This window comes from Sorex fumeus, unplaced genomic scaffold (genome assembly GCF_029834395.1).
Source record: "Sorex fumeus unplaced genomic scaffold, SorFum_2.1 ptg000008l, whole genome shotgun sequence".
NCBI lineage: Eukaryota > Metazoa > Chordata > Mammalia > Eulipotyphla > Soricidae > Sorex > Sorex fumeus.
Window position 1 is genome coordinate 13787727 of NW_026606065.1, and position 13664 is coordinate 13801390.

The following is a 13664-nucleotide window of genomic DNA, read 5'->3' on the forward strand; positions in this document are numbered from 1 at the left end:
GGTTCTGTTGCTGTAGATAGGTGAGGGTCTTGCCAGACCTTAGTTCCTGTTTTCCTATTTTCTGCAGGGCTGGCTTTTGTCATTGCCTTGGGAGGGGGCCTTCCCTGTCTACCTGCCTACATCAGTTTGACATTTTTCTTACCACTAGATTGTGGTTATTGGTTGGCTCGTTTGGTTTGAGTGGGCTTTTCATTTGTTTTTGACCACACCTGGCCATCTCTTACTCCTAGATGTGCTTTCACAGATCTCCCCTGGTGAGCTCGGGGGGGAATATGAGGTGCCAGGGATAAAACCTGGATTGGGTGTGTACAAAGCAGGGGCCTTAGCCACTGTACTATCACTCCAGCCCCTGGTTTTTGTATTTTTATCCACCCTTGGTGATGCTCAGGGTTATCCCAGCTGTGTACAGGATGATTGTTCCTGGCTGTGTTTAGGAGACAAATGTGTTGCCAGGGATCAAACCCACACTTCCCACTTACAGACAAGGGCTCAGTCAGTTGAGGTCACTCTTAGGCCTGTGATTATGGTTTTTTAGGGAAGAAGACAAAGTAACTTGTGATCATAGCGTCAGGAGTAATGTGATCATAGGATTGTGTCAGGGAACGTATGGTCCACATGATTTTCTAGCACTGGCCATTGAGGAGCTCTTTTAGTTGGCCTTGTCCTTCTGGTATACCTCTCTTATTTTGTTTTTTGGTTTTTGTTTTTGGCCCACAGCTGGCACTGCTCAGTTTTCACTTCTGTCAGTGCTCAGTACTCAGTAGACCATATGTGGTGCCATGATCAAACCTAGGTTGGCCATGTACAAGATAAGTACCCTACATACTATACTAGCACTTTGGGCCTTGGCATATCTCTCTTAAAGGTGGGTTGGTTTGGGGGTGTTGTTACTGTTCTTGAACACTTCCCTAATTTCTGACATGGCCAGATGCTTCATACTCATCTTGTACATTTCCTACCCCTGTCCTAGACTCAGTCCTTTCTTGGAAGCCCAACTTGGTGCTTTTGATCAAAAAGACTAGGGAGGTACCATTTTTAGCATATTGTCTCGCTCAAGAGAACTTGTTGGTGATGGTGGTGGTAGGGGCTCCCTAACCATATTCAGCTGCAAGGGCCTGCTTGTGTGACTCAGGTCCTAAAGTGGGATGCAGTTGAGACCCAGTGGTGCTGAGAACCACTATGGCCCTTCTTGAAGTGCTCAAGGGGCATGTGATGCTGAGGAGTGAACTTGAGACTCCACACATGCAAGCATGTGCCCTGCTTCTTTAAACTATCACCACAGCACAACGGTGCATAGTATTGATGTGATTTATCACCATTGATGCTAACCTGGACTGTCTCTTGGTCAGGCTTGCCAAGTTCCATCATTAGCAGTCTCTCCCTCTCCCATTCTGTTCTTTTTGGGATACAGCGCATCTCAAATATAGAAGTTATGCTCTAGTTCATTTGTGAGAGTAATCATCTCTATATATTATCTAGAATTTTTCTGCATGTGAGACTCTTTATTTCCCCATTTATTTAATCACTTGTTTAGAATACATTGGATTCTATTATTTAATGTTACTTAATGTTTATTAAACTTTAGGCTGTAAATCCATTCTGCTTTATTTTTCATTTTGGGATCCAAGTGGCTCCAGCTTTCACAAGTTGTAGCTTTTTCAATTGATTCTTCTGAACCTTTGCCATGCCCCAATAAGGAGTAGGTTTTAATTTGTTAAATTTGTCTTCTTTTTCTTTCTTTTCTCTTTTCCTACTTTTTATTTTGTTTCTCTAAAATAGCTGAGGATTAACTTGATTATTTTCTGCCCCAGTCCTGGAAATCTTTTACTTTATCAGGAGCTTTGGTTCCTTTAATTGATGTAGAGTAAGATCTACATTACAAGAAACTAAGATCTCGTTTGCAGGGAGTAGGGGAGTTCAGGGGAACTGGAATATCATTGTTTCTAGGCTCCATCAGGAAAAAATAATGACATATTTGTCTATGCTAGCCCATATACAAATACATCTACATGTAGCCATCGCTGTATTAAACTAAGCATAAATGCATACGAAGGTTTCCAGTTCTAATTCATAACCACAAGGATCATTCAGGGTGCCTCTCTGGCATTTTCTCCCTTTTCATTCTCATTCTACCAGTGAGAATTCTACCAGTGAGAAATCCAATCATCCTTCATCCAAAATGGATCGTTTTTATTAAGAACTGTAATGGAGTGTTCTTATTAAAAGCCTGTTGTAAGAGAACAACAGATGATCAAAGTCATTGGAACTGAAGATTTTGTCTATAGAACTGGGCTTACCAGATGTGGGAGAGGGCTGGGTGGAAGCAGGTACTCTGGTGCTGGGTGTGGTGTTGGCATGATCTACACAAGAAAAATACGATTAATAGTATTGTAAATCCTGGCACCTCAATAAAAATGGTTAAAAAAAAAAACTTTTAAATACCTGTGTCACTTGGATGCTTTTCTTCCTGGGAGGCTGTTGATTTTCTTCTCCACAGTGGTTAATGCCATTCATATTTATGCTTAAATGTCTTTAAGGAAACCTCAATCCTAAATCACATCAGATTCACTCCAACAGGCTTCCCTGGTATATAACTAAGTTTGCAGTTAATAGCATTATTGTTTTTTCTCTTCCAGAATGTTGGCTTCATTGGTAAACACCATGACTGCCTTCCTCCGGGGGCTAGCAGCCCTGTACATACACTAGGTATGTGATAAATATTTAATGAAAAATAAGGGGAGCAGAAGGAATTTGACCTGATCTACCCAGTGCCATTGGAGAAGCACCGAGAATATAACATTGGGAGCATTTCTGCTTTCTAGTATTTTTAGTTCCTTTGGTTTTCTTATGCATCACAAATGTTCATGCTTTGGGATGGCTGCATATGGGAATCAAGATAGGCAAAGCAGAATTTGGGGCGATGTAAGTTATGTGAAGGACACTATGTGGCATAAACTTTTTTTGTTTGTTTGTTTGTTTGTTTGGGGTTTTTTGTTTTTTGTTTTTTTTTTTTGCTTTGTGAGTCACACCCGGCAATGCTCAAGGGTTAGTTCAGGCTCTGCACTCATGAGTTACTCCTGCTAGTGCTCGGGGGACCATATGGGATGCCTGGGATCGAACCCAGGTTGGCCACATGCAAGGCAAACGCCCTACCAGCTGTACTATCACTCTGGCCCAGCATGAAATGCTTTGAACTGATTAAAAATTAGTTGAAGAAAATGGAGAAATCATTAGGGGACAGATGCAAAAATAAAGCAGACATGATAATTTTTAAATTTGTTCCGAAAAGAACTAAAGGCATGTGCTAGATTTAATAGATGTACTTTCTGTGTTGGAAAATATCAGATGGTCAAAAATCAGAGAAGACCCTCAACTCCACATCGTCATCATGTATTTTGTTTGTTTGGTTATCAGGTTTGCACCATCCTTTATGTCTTCAGTGGCTCTTACTGGATTGAGGTGGGGATTTCGCCGTTTTTAGCCACTGAACAAATTGCAGGATACACAAGGTCACATTCTCAATTGCAGTTCTACTACTTAGGTTGCCTACAGTATTTTGTAGATCAGTAGATTAAGAACAATATTTATTTCCCATTGAGAGAAAAACAAAACAAGATTTCGCGTAGTGGTATATCTTCAAGCAAATAGCTTAAAAAATTAAACCAATGCTTGACTTGTTCTCTTTTACTCTTTGAGCATCCTGATCGCCTACTTGTGGTCTTCTGAAGCACTCCAGTCCTTAGGGTTGGCTGTTGGCCATCTCCCAGGGAGAGCCCAAAAGGACGCAGCCTACAGCTCTAGAAAGAAAAGCTGGCTGAGAAACAGAAGCTGACTGTTGATAAGGGTCAGCTGCAGTGGGAGTACACAGTAGTGACCTGCCTCCCTCCTTGCCTGCAGAAGATGAAGATAAACAGGCACCACCTGCCGTGCGATCATTTAAATGGCATCTAGCCTGGAGGAGTGTGGAGATGTGCCAACTGCAGCTTTGTGTCCTTCGTAGCCTTTGAGTCTACAAAATTATTCTGTGATTTGGGCTGGTTAACATTGCTATACAAACCCTGTCTATTTAATTGGGCTTGTGCCAGGAGGGATCAGTAACAGAATATGGTTTTGGTGTTGAATAAATAAGGAAGAGAGTGACTTCCGGGGCCAGGCCTGTTTGTAATATTGTAACTCCTATAAATATGTGAATTGCTCTCTCTTTCTCTTAAGACCCAGTGCTTTACAAAAGGGCATGCCCTGCCACAGAGGCGGGGTGGGGTGGAGGGGATGGGGTGGGGATGGTGGAAGGGATACTGGGACCATTGGTGGTGGAAAATGGGCACTGGTGGGGGGATGGGTACTCGATCATTGTACGACTGAAATGCAAGCACGAAAGTTTGTAAGTCTGTGACTGTACCTCACGGTAATTCACTAATAAAAAAATAATAAAAAAAAAAACACCCAGTGCTTTAGATTCCCCTTGCTTTAGATTAGGGCTCTCATCAGGTACCTGAAAGTGTGTCCCTTATGTAACTGCTATTTTGTCTTTGTAGCAAAGCTTTTATTTTTAATTTTTATTTATTTAGTCTTTTTTGGGTCACACCCGGGGATGCTCAGGGCTTCAACTTGGCTCTGCACTCAGGAATTACTCCTGGCCCTGCTCTGGGGAGCATATAGGATACCAGGGATCTAATCCGGGTCAACTGCATTCAAGGCAAACGCCCTACCGACTGGCCCCCGGAGCAAAGCTTTTTAATACTGAAAATATCTTAGTCAGAGGAGAGGGCTTTTGATTTTAATAGTAACAGTCTTTGTAACATTTTTCTCCCTCTCGGAAGAGAAGGGAAGTGCCAAGGAATCCTTAAAGAGCAGAGATTGAGTGGAAAGGACAGAGAACAAAGGATAGATCCCAGGGGTGAAATGAAGAAGTTCTGTAAATAGCTGTGCTATTTTCCTTTGAAATGTCTGGCACACTCTATATAGTATAGTGATCATGTACCCAGGGGCCGCATGTCTAACTCTGTGATGAGGCATGTACAGTGAATCTCAGCATTGCATCCACGGCAAGGACATCTGGGTCTTTCCAAAGTTTCTCTGTATCTAAATGGCAAACTTTTTTTTTTCCATTTAGCAAACTTGGAGACATAATCTTTCCACATTACCTGCATTCAAATAATCGTTGTTTCACCTATAATACCTTGCTGTATGAAAGCAAAAGAAAAACATGAACAAGTGTGAGCTTTGAGCTGCTCACAGAAATTTGCAGTGCGATAAGCAAAATTTGTACTGTCTTTCATGACATGAGAACAGAAACGTGAAGTGTGCTTCTCTGAATTATTACCTAGACCCCAAGGCCTTTCTTTATTTGATGGGAATAGTTCTACATGTCTAACATAGACCAGTGAAATTAAAAGTCAGTCACAGAACATGCATGGCATTTGCTCGTTTGTTTTGGGGTCACATTTTGAGGGTTTCTGTGCTCAGAGGACCATGCTTGGAAAGCATGCATTTCAGCTCACTGAACCATCTCCCTATCCCTGGCTGTTCTATTAATTTATATTAATAGAAATGTTCTATTAATTTCATCCTGGTTGCTGTTTGTTTGGGAGCTATACCCAAATACATCTGGTTGTGAGCACGAATCCTTTACATAGTACTTTACATAATAGTTGCTTATTACATGTGACCCACATTTCAATAATAAGTTTACATACTGATCAGTACTTTTATGGTGACTACTTTATGTCAAATATAATCATTTGCATTCTCAGGAGAATGCAAAAGTACGAGAAGGGATATGCTTACCAGTTTTTCACATAATTGAAAATTTCTGTCTCTGGCAAAAAAACAGTCAAGGAGCAAAATAATCAGTTATATTTAAAAAATGCAGTACTATTTTAGTGCCTCATAGATATAGAACAGTTCTATTAATTTCATTTTAAATATCAAGTGTATTAAATTTGACTTGGTTTCTTGGTATGTTTGGCAAAATGGGATAGGGAAGAGGAAAAAATGGAAATATTTTCATTTTTCCACAGCATCTGAAGGAGAGAAGACAGGATGTAGAGTAACCTGGAAAATGAAGAGTCAGAGGGCAGGAAATTTAATACCATGGGTAGGGTGCTTGCTTTGAATGCAGCCAACTCGGGTCTGATTCCCAACATCCCATATGGTCCCCTGAGCACTGGAGGAGTAATTCCTGAGTGCAGAGCCAGGAGTAACCCTTGAGCATTGCTGGGTGTGTCAAAAATAAATAAATAAAAGGAAGAGTTACTGTCTTTTAATGAAATTTTTAGTATATTTTCTGGGTTTGTTATTTTGGGGATTTTTCCTCCATGTATAAGGAGACCTAGGACACAGGAATATTACTATTGATTAAAGAATTAAATCACAGGAGACTGCTAAGAGAAATCAAAATTCTAAATAAAGATATTTCATGGATTAGAGGATTCTGGATTATGATGTCAAATCTAAGCAGATATATAGATTCAATACCACTCAAATAAAATTTTGTTGCAGTTGACAACCTTTGAAACTCATGTGGAAAGGAAAAGGAGTTAGAATCAGAAGACTTTTGACTTCTTTATTAACATGTTTGCTGTCATTGTTTACAAAACAATGTCTTTGAAACCTATAGTATCACACCTCTCAAGTGTACCTTTTCAAGCCACATTACTACCATCAGTACCACTAATATCACTCCACCAGCACCCACTGTTCCCCCTCCTCCCGATGAACCTCCTCCTACTTCCCTTTTGGTAACCTCAGCTCTGCAGTCAGAATCTAGGATTTTCATTTGCTTTTGTTCCCTTACTTTGAGTCTTAATATCCCACATTTGAGTTAAATCCTCCGATATTCATCTCTCTCCTTAATTCTAATAGCTTGACACCATGCCATTTCCACCTATGTTGTAGCAAAAGGGAAGATTTCATATATAATTGGGGAGTGTTTCACTGTGTATGTATACACCACTTCTTCACTCATCTGTCCACTGGGCACTGGGGTTGTTTCCTATAATAGAACTGCAATGCATTTGTGTATGTATGCATCTTTTTTAATTAGTGGTTTTATAGTCTTCAGGAAGATTCCTAGGAAGGCAATTGCTGGCTCATTTCGGTTCTACTTTTAGTGTTTAAAGAAAACCTCACCTGGTTTTCTATAAGGACTAGACTAATTTGCATAACCATGAATAGTTTATAAGGGTTGTCTTTCCTACACACCTTTGCCAGCATTTGTTGTTTCTGTACTAGGCCATCCTCACCTGTGTGAGGTGACATCTGTGTCATTTTGATTTATGTTTCCTATTGGTTATCTATATGTCTTTCTTTTTTTTGCTGTCTGGGTCACACCCGGTGATGCTCAGGGGTTACTCCTGGCTCTGCACTCAGGAATTAGTCCTGGCAGTGAACCATATGGGATGCTGGGAATTTAACCCACATGCGAGGCAAACGCCCTACCCGCTGTACTGTCACTCCAACCCCTTATCCGTATGTCTTTACTGAACTCTGTTCAGGTCTTCCTCAGTTTTTTTTAATAAAATCATTAGGTCACACCTTGTGTTGCTCAGAGGGGCTATTCCTGAGCACAAGGTCAGGAATAGCCCCTCTGAGGACCCCCTAGAGCTCAGAGGACTATCAGTGCAGTGGTACCCAGATCTGCTCGACTGTCCAGATGCAATGCAGTGCCTTACCTCCTGGGCTTTCTCTTTCCTGACGCCTTTCCCAGTTTTCCATGCAGTTGTCTGTTGTGGCTTTTTATTCATTCTTTATGTATCTTGGATATTAGTTCTTTGTTAAATTTTAGTGTATGAATATTTTCTCCCCTTGTGTAGGCTGTCCTTTTTATAAAGTAATTGCTTCTTTTGTAGTGCAGTGCATTTTAGTTGGTGCAGACTCATTTGTGTTTGCTTTCGTTTCCCTTACCAGTGAAGTCCAATCACTGAAGACACCACTGAAGGCAATAACCTATGCCTTTACTGAAGGCAAATGCAAGTTTTTTCCAACAAATTTCATGGATTTGGGTCTAGCATCTAAATCTTTAATCTACTTTCAGTTAATTTGGGGGCATTATTTGAGATACTGCACTCTAATTTCTTTCTTCTGCTTGATCTAGTTTTTACCAACACCATTTGTTGAAGAGATTTTTCTCCATTTTATATTCTAGACCCCTTCATAATAAATTAACTGTCCATATATTTAGGGCTTATTTCTGGCTCTCAGTTCAATTCCATTGGTTTGAGGGTCTGCTTTTATTCCAAATACCACTTTTTTATTACCATGTTTTTAAAGTCGAGTTTAATATTGGGGAACATAATACTTTCCATCTTTTTGTGGGCTTTCTTTGGCTGGTTAGAGACTTTAAGGCTCCATAGTTTCAGCCATATTTTTTCCCTATTACCTTGAAGAATTCCATTAGAATTTTATAAGGATTATATTGATATAGTGGTTTTGGTAGAATACTAATTTAATAATGTCAATTTTTCTAATCTATTTTTATATCTTGCATTTATTTTGATAACTTAGTTTTCAATATAAAGGCTTTCAACCCATTGCTAAGTTGATTCATATAATAGGTATTTGATAATTTTGGATGCACTTATAAGTGGGATCTTTTTACTTCTGTTCTGGTTTGTTGTTTGCATGTAGAAATACAATAAGATTTTATATATTTTATGGGCTGACACTTTATTGGTTTATTATTTCTAACAGTTTTTTGCAGCCTTTAGAATTTTCTGTATATGTTACATATATCATCTGCAAAAAAGTGAGAGCTTAACTTCTTTTCCAATTTGAATTACTAGATTTTCCTTTGCTTACTAGTTGATGTGACCAGGACTTCTCGTACTATGTTGAATAATAATGGTGAGAGTGCCAAGAGTTCCTCCACATAATCTGTGTTCAGGTATCCAAGGTTTATTATCAATTCATATTGTCCATACACTTGATTTATTTCTCGACACATCACAAATGAATGAGATCATTCTCTGGTTTCTCTTACTCAGCATGATACTCTCCAATTCCATCCAAGTTGCTACAAACTGTATGGTTTTATCTTTTAATCTTGTGACTGCAAATATTTCACTATGGATATGTATCACACCTTCTTTACCCAATCACCTGTTGTTAAACATTCGGGTTGCTTCTATATCTTGACTGTTGCACTCAGAGCTGCAATGAACATAGATGTACCTATATCTTTGAATTAATGTTTTTGTGTTTGGTGGGTAGATACCTAGTGGTTTCAAGTGTGTCAATTGGGAGCTCCAGTTCTACTTTTTTTTTTTTTTTTTGCTTTTTGAGTCACACCCGGCGATGCTCAGGGGTTACTCCTGGCTAATGCACTCAGGAATTACTCCTGGCGGTGCTCGGGGGACCATATGGGATGCTGGGAATCGAACCCGGGTCGGCCATGTTGGCTGCGTGCAAGGCAAACGCCCTACCTGCTATGCTATCGCTCCAGCCCCTCCAGTTCTACTTTTTTGAGAAATCTTATTTCCCAAAAGGCTGGTACTCCAGAAGTAGGTAAGGGTTTCTTTTTCTCCACATCCCTGCCAAATTTTGTTGTGCTTTAGTTTGTTTGGAGATAGGCCTTCTCACCACTGTGAGGTGATACCTTATTGCTATTTTGATTTGTGCTTCCCTGACAGTAAGTGATAATGAAAACTTTAGCATATGCTTATTGGCCATTCATGTCTTCTTTGTGGATGTGTCTGTTCATTTCTTTACCATTTTGGGGGGAAGGAGTGTTGGCTTTTTTTATTGCTGAGCTTTGTGAATGCTCTATAGGTTTTGGACGGTCCTTTATCTAAAGTGTCATCTGTGAATATCTACTCCCAGTATGTTGGCTGTCTTTTTATTTTAGCCTGGGTTTCTTTTGACACATAGGAGCTTTTAATTTCATATAGTCCCACTTATATTTGGTTTTTATTTCTTTTGTTACTTTTGCCAGTAGAATTAGGGCATTAAAGATCTCTTGGACGTCCAGATCCTGGGGAGTTCTGTCTGTATTTTTCCTCAGTATATTTTAGGGTTTCTGATCTAATCTCTGAGTCTTTAATCCAATTTGAATATTGGTAGATGATGTGATGGCAGAGCCTGGCAAGCTTCCTGTGATCTATTTGATATGCCAAAAACAGTAACAATAACGGGTCTCATTCCCCTGACCTTGATAGAGCCTCCAATATGGCACCATTGGGAAGGACGAGTAAGGAGAGGCTACTAAAATCTCAGGGATGGGACGAATGGAGACGTTACTGGCAGCTGTTCGAGCAAATTGATGAACAATGGGATGACAGCAATACAGTGATACGATGTGATGGATATGATGTAATGTGATGTTATGGATCAGGTTTCATTGTTTAACAAATGGTTGTCCTGTTTTCCCAGCACCCATTGTGGAAGAGGCTTTCCTCACCTAGCTGCAGAGGTATAGACACTTTGATGGTGGTCTCTCAGCCCCCAACCAGCTCAGCTGCATGCCGGGTATGGGTGAAGCTGACTTTAAGTACCTATAGGATCTCGTAGCATGGTGAATGGGTTCCATTATGGCCTCCACCAGTGGTCAAATTTGCTGTGCTCTTACTGGATTGTTCGTACTGTGACATATGGGGGAGGTGTCACGTGGCCACACTCTCCAGGGGCTATGCAGCTGGGCCATTTCTATATGTTGGAGGAGGTTGGCTGCGGGGGCCTTTCTGGAAGAGAGTAGAATCTGCCTTCCCCTATTCTAAGAAGACCTCAGAGTTTTCATCCTGGAAATCAATCTACCTGGGACAATTCAGTGGCCTGACTCCTTTCCCCATGTATTTTCCTTTGAAGAAATTCAGTAAATAGTTTGTAGTTGAGGTTTTTCTTTACCCAGAACTCTCCTGGGTTCCCCACCGTGTGCCCCCTACTGCAGCTGGTGGTTTCCTTCAAGTTCAGCCACTTGACCTTGATGGGTGAGTGGTGGGGAGGTTTTCCTTCTGTCACTCTGGAGGATGCCTGCTGTCTGTTCTGGTTCGATTGTTAATGTGTCAGCTGAAGTTTCTGGGTGCCGATATAAATTAAGAGAAAGAGAACCCCTGTGGCTCGTCTGAGTAATTTTTTTTTTATTGCTGCTTCCCTTCACAGTCTCCTAAAGGGAGCTAAACTTGCTCATTTCAGAATTTAGACGGTATTGTAGAAAAGCTTCAACTCTGAAATAAATTGGAAATCCTGACAGTTACAACTTCAGATAAGCACTGTGCAGGTATTAACACGCCTCTGTTTTACTTAAGGCATCCCGCTTCCATTTCTTTTGTTTGCTTTTGATATTGGGTCACATCCGGCGGGGGTAACTCCAGGTTCTGCTCTCAGGGATCACTCCTGGCGGTGTTTGGGGAATCTACTGGGGAGAGCCAAGCAAAGCCTCTTACCCTCTGTACACTGTCTGTCTGGCCCCAACCTGCACCCCATTCTGAAGGCAGCTGTAACCCGAAGGCACCCATAGCTCAAGCATAATGCGCTTGCTCTCACGCTTATCAGCAGAAGGGTTCTCTTTGGAAATTCTCAGCTTTCCGAAATCCCCATCCCAACCCTCCCACTTCTTCCCTGTGGCTCTCCTTCCTTTCCTCCCTTCAGGTTTTGTTCTCTGAAGAAACTCAATCACCATCTCTATCCCCTTTACAGATGCGAACGACCCGCAAGGTGTCCGTCTGGCCAGTGGGCCTGGTTGGTGGGCGCCGCTATGAACGTCCGTTGGTGGAAAATGGCAAAGTTGTTGGCTGGTACACAGGCTGGAGAGCTGACCGGCCTTTTGCCATCGACATGGCAGGTAAGTGAGGCCAGTGGCATTTGCTCCTCTCTGATTGCTCTCCGCAATATTCCCAGTGAGAGCAGTGAACCAGGAAGAGGAAGGTTTCAGAGCTTTGATTAAAACCCCAGTTCAGATCCTACTCAGCACTGAACTGCTTAGTTGAATCTTGAAAAAACAGGGCCGTGGGGCTAAGTGGAAATTTCTTTGAAGGGTGATGAGAAAATGATCGTTTCATTCCATCTTGTCAGCTGTCCACTGAGACAGCCCTTGGTCTGACAAAGTTTTCTGTGCCCAATGCCAGGGAGAGCGCTGGGACTCTTCGCTGGAGACCACCTCCCCCACATGTGTCCTATGATGCCTCTGTTCAGATGTCTAGTTTGGTACAGAGCATCACATGCTTCTTGGTACCTTTAATAGTGATCAGAAGTTGACAAGCCAGTCATTTAAATGCTTGTTATTTTAGTGCTTAATGATGCATTTGATAGCTAAAATTTGAAATGGGATTACTGTTTATTCTAGAATTTATTAGGTCGGGACTGGAGCAATAGCACAGTGGGTAGGGTGTTTGCCTTGCATGAGATTGACCTGGGTTCGATTCCTAGCATCCCATAGGGTCCCCCAAGCACCACCAGGAGTAACCCCTGAGTGCAGAGCCAGGAGCAACCCCTGTGTATCACCAGGTGTGACCCAAAAAGGAAAACAAAACGTTTATTAGGTTTAAGTAGAACTTTCTTTTAAAGCTTTTGTTTATTTTGTTTTGTCTTGAGGGGACATACTCAGTGGTGCTCAGGGATTACTCCTAGCTCTGTGCCCAGGATCACTCCTGGCAGGGCTAAGTAACTCTATAGAGTATTGGAGGTCAAACCCAGGTTGGCCACCTGCAAGGTAAGTACCCTATCCACTGTACTATGGCTCCAGCCCCTGACTTCTAAAGTTTTTATTCTCTATCCTGTTAATTGAATCAGACCTGTAGTAGACCACACTTTCTAAAATGCTATTTTGTCGTAAAGTGACTCGTTTCCTGTGGGTTATATATATAAAGTGGTTCCTGATAACTGTGGGATGGATGCACTTTGAAATATAAGGCTGAGAGGCACACACACGCACACACACACACACACACACACACACACACACACAAATTGCTGACATCTGTAACCTAGAAAATGACAGCAGGAAAGCTTCAAAATTGATCTCATCAATCTCCAGCTCTGTCTGTCTGTCAGGCTGGGCTCGACCCATCTTTTGTGTGTACTTCCCACTGGTAATCAAAGTCTCTATGCTCAGAATTCTGATGGGACGAAAGAAAGCTGTGTTCTAAACTGAATTCTCCACTATTATTTTGAAGCTACTACAAATTTGAGGGAGCAGGGTTATGAAGAAGACGGGGAGTAAAATTGTGGGCAGGATGATCTTGGTTCAGCATGGCAAGAGAGGACAAACACTGGGCATTCTCTCTCCACACTGACCCAGCATTTCCTGACTGCTGACTTGCAGAAACAAGTACCACGGTCTCTCACCCCCACAATACCCTCAATCTCTTAACCTTTCCTGATCACTCTCCCAGCTCTGTGATCCCCATCTCCCTCTTGAACCCTGCTTTCCTCTTTCCACCATAATCATGCCTTGAAGTCTCCACTTGCTGCCATTCCAGAATCCAGCTGGCATCTTAAAGCATTTACATGAAGGTAAATGGGAGAAGTAGATGAACTTTGTTTGGAAGGTCCTGAGGATTCCTTTAATTTGGGGTGGAAACTGATCCCTAAGCAGCAATCATGGGTCCGGGGCTCTCTCCTGACAGTAGTGACCCAGCTTCTGTCTCAGCCAGTAACTCAGTATTGCTTGGGCCCAGAAGGCCACCAGGGCTCACCCCCAAATCCTGGGTCTTAGGGACATCTGGTGCCAG

At 41.7% G+C, this 13664-nt stretch overlaps 1 protein-coding gene across 1 annotated transcript in view; it reads left to right on the forward strand.

Annotated features, from left to right (window-relative positions):
• Positions 1–13664, forward strand: part of B3GAT2 (beta-1,3-glucuronyltransferase 2) — an 88305-nt gene that overhangs the window by 50690 nt on the left and 23951 nt on the right. Inside the window, exon 2 of the mRNA XM_056109665.1 lies at positions 11632–11776. Within this exon, the coding sequence (XP_055965640.1) occupies positions 11632–11776 (145 nt within the window). The remainder of the gene's footprint in view (positions 1–11631; positions 11777–13664) is intronic.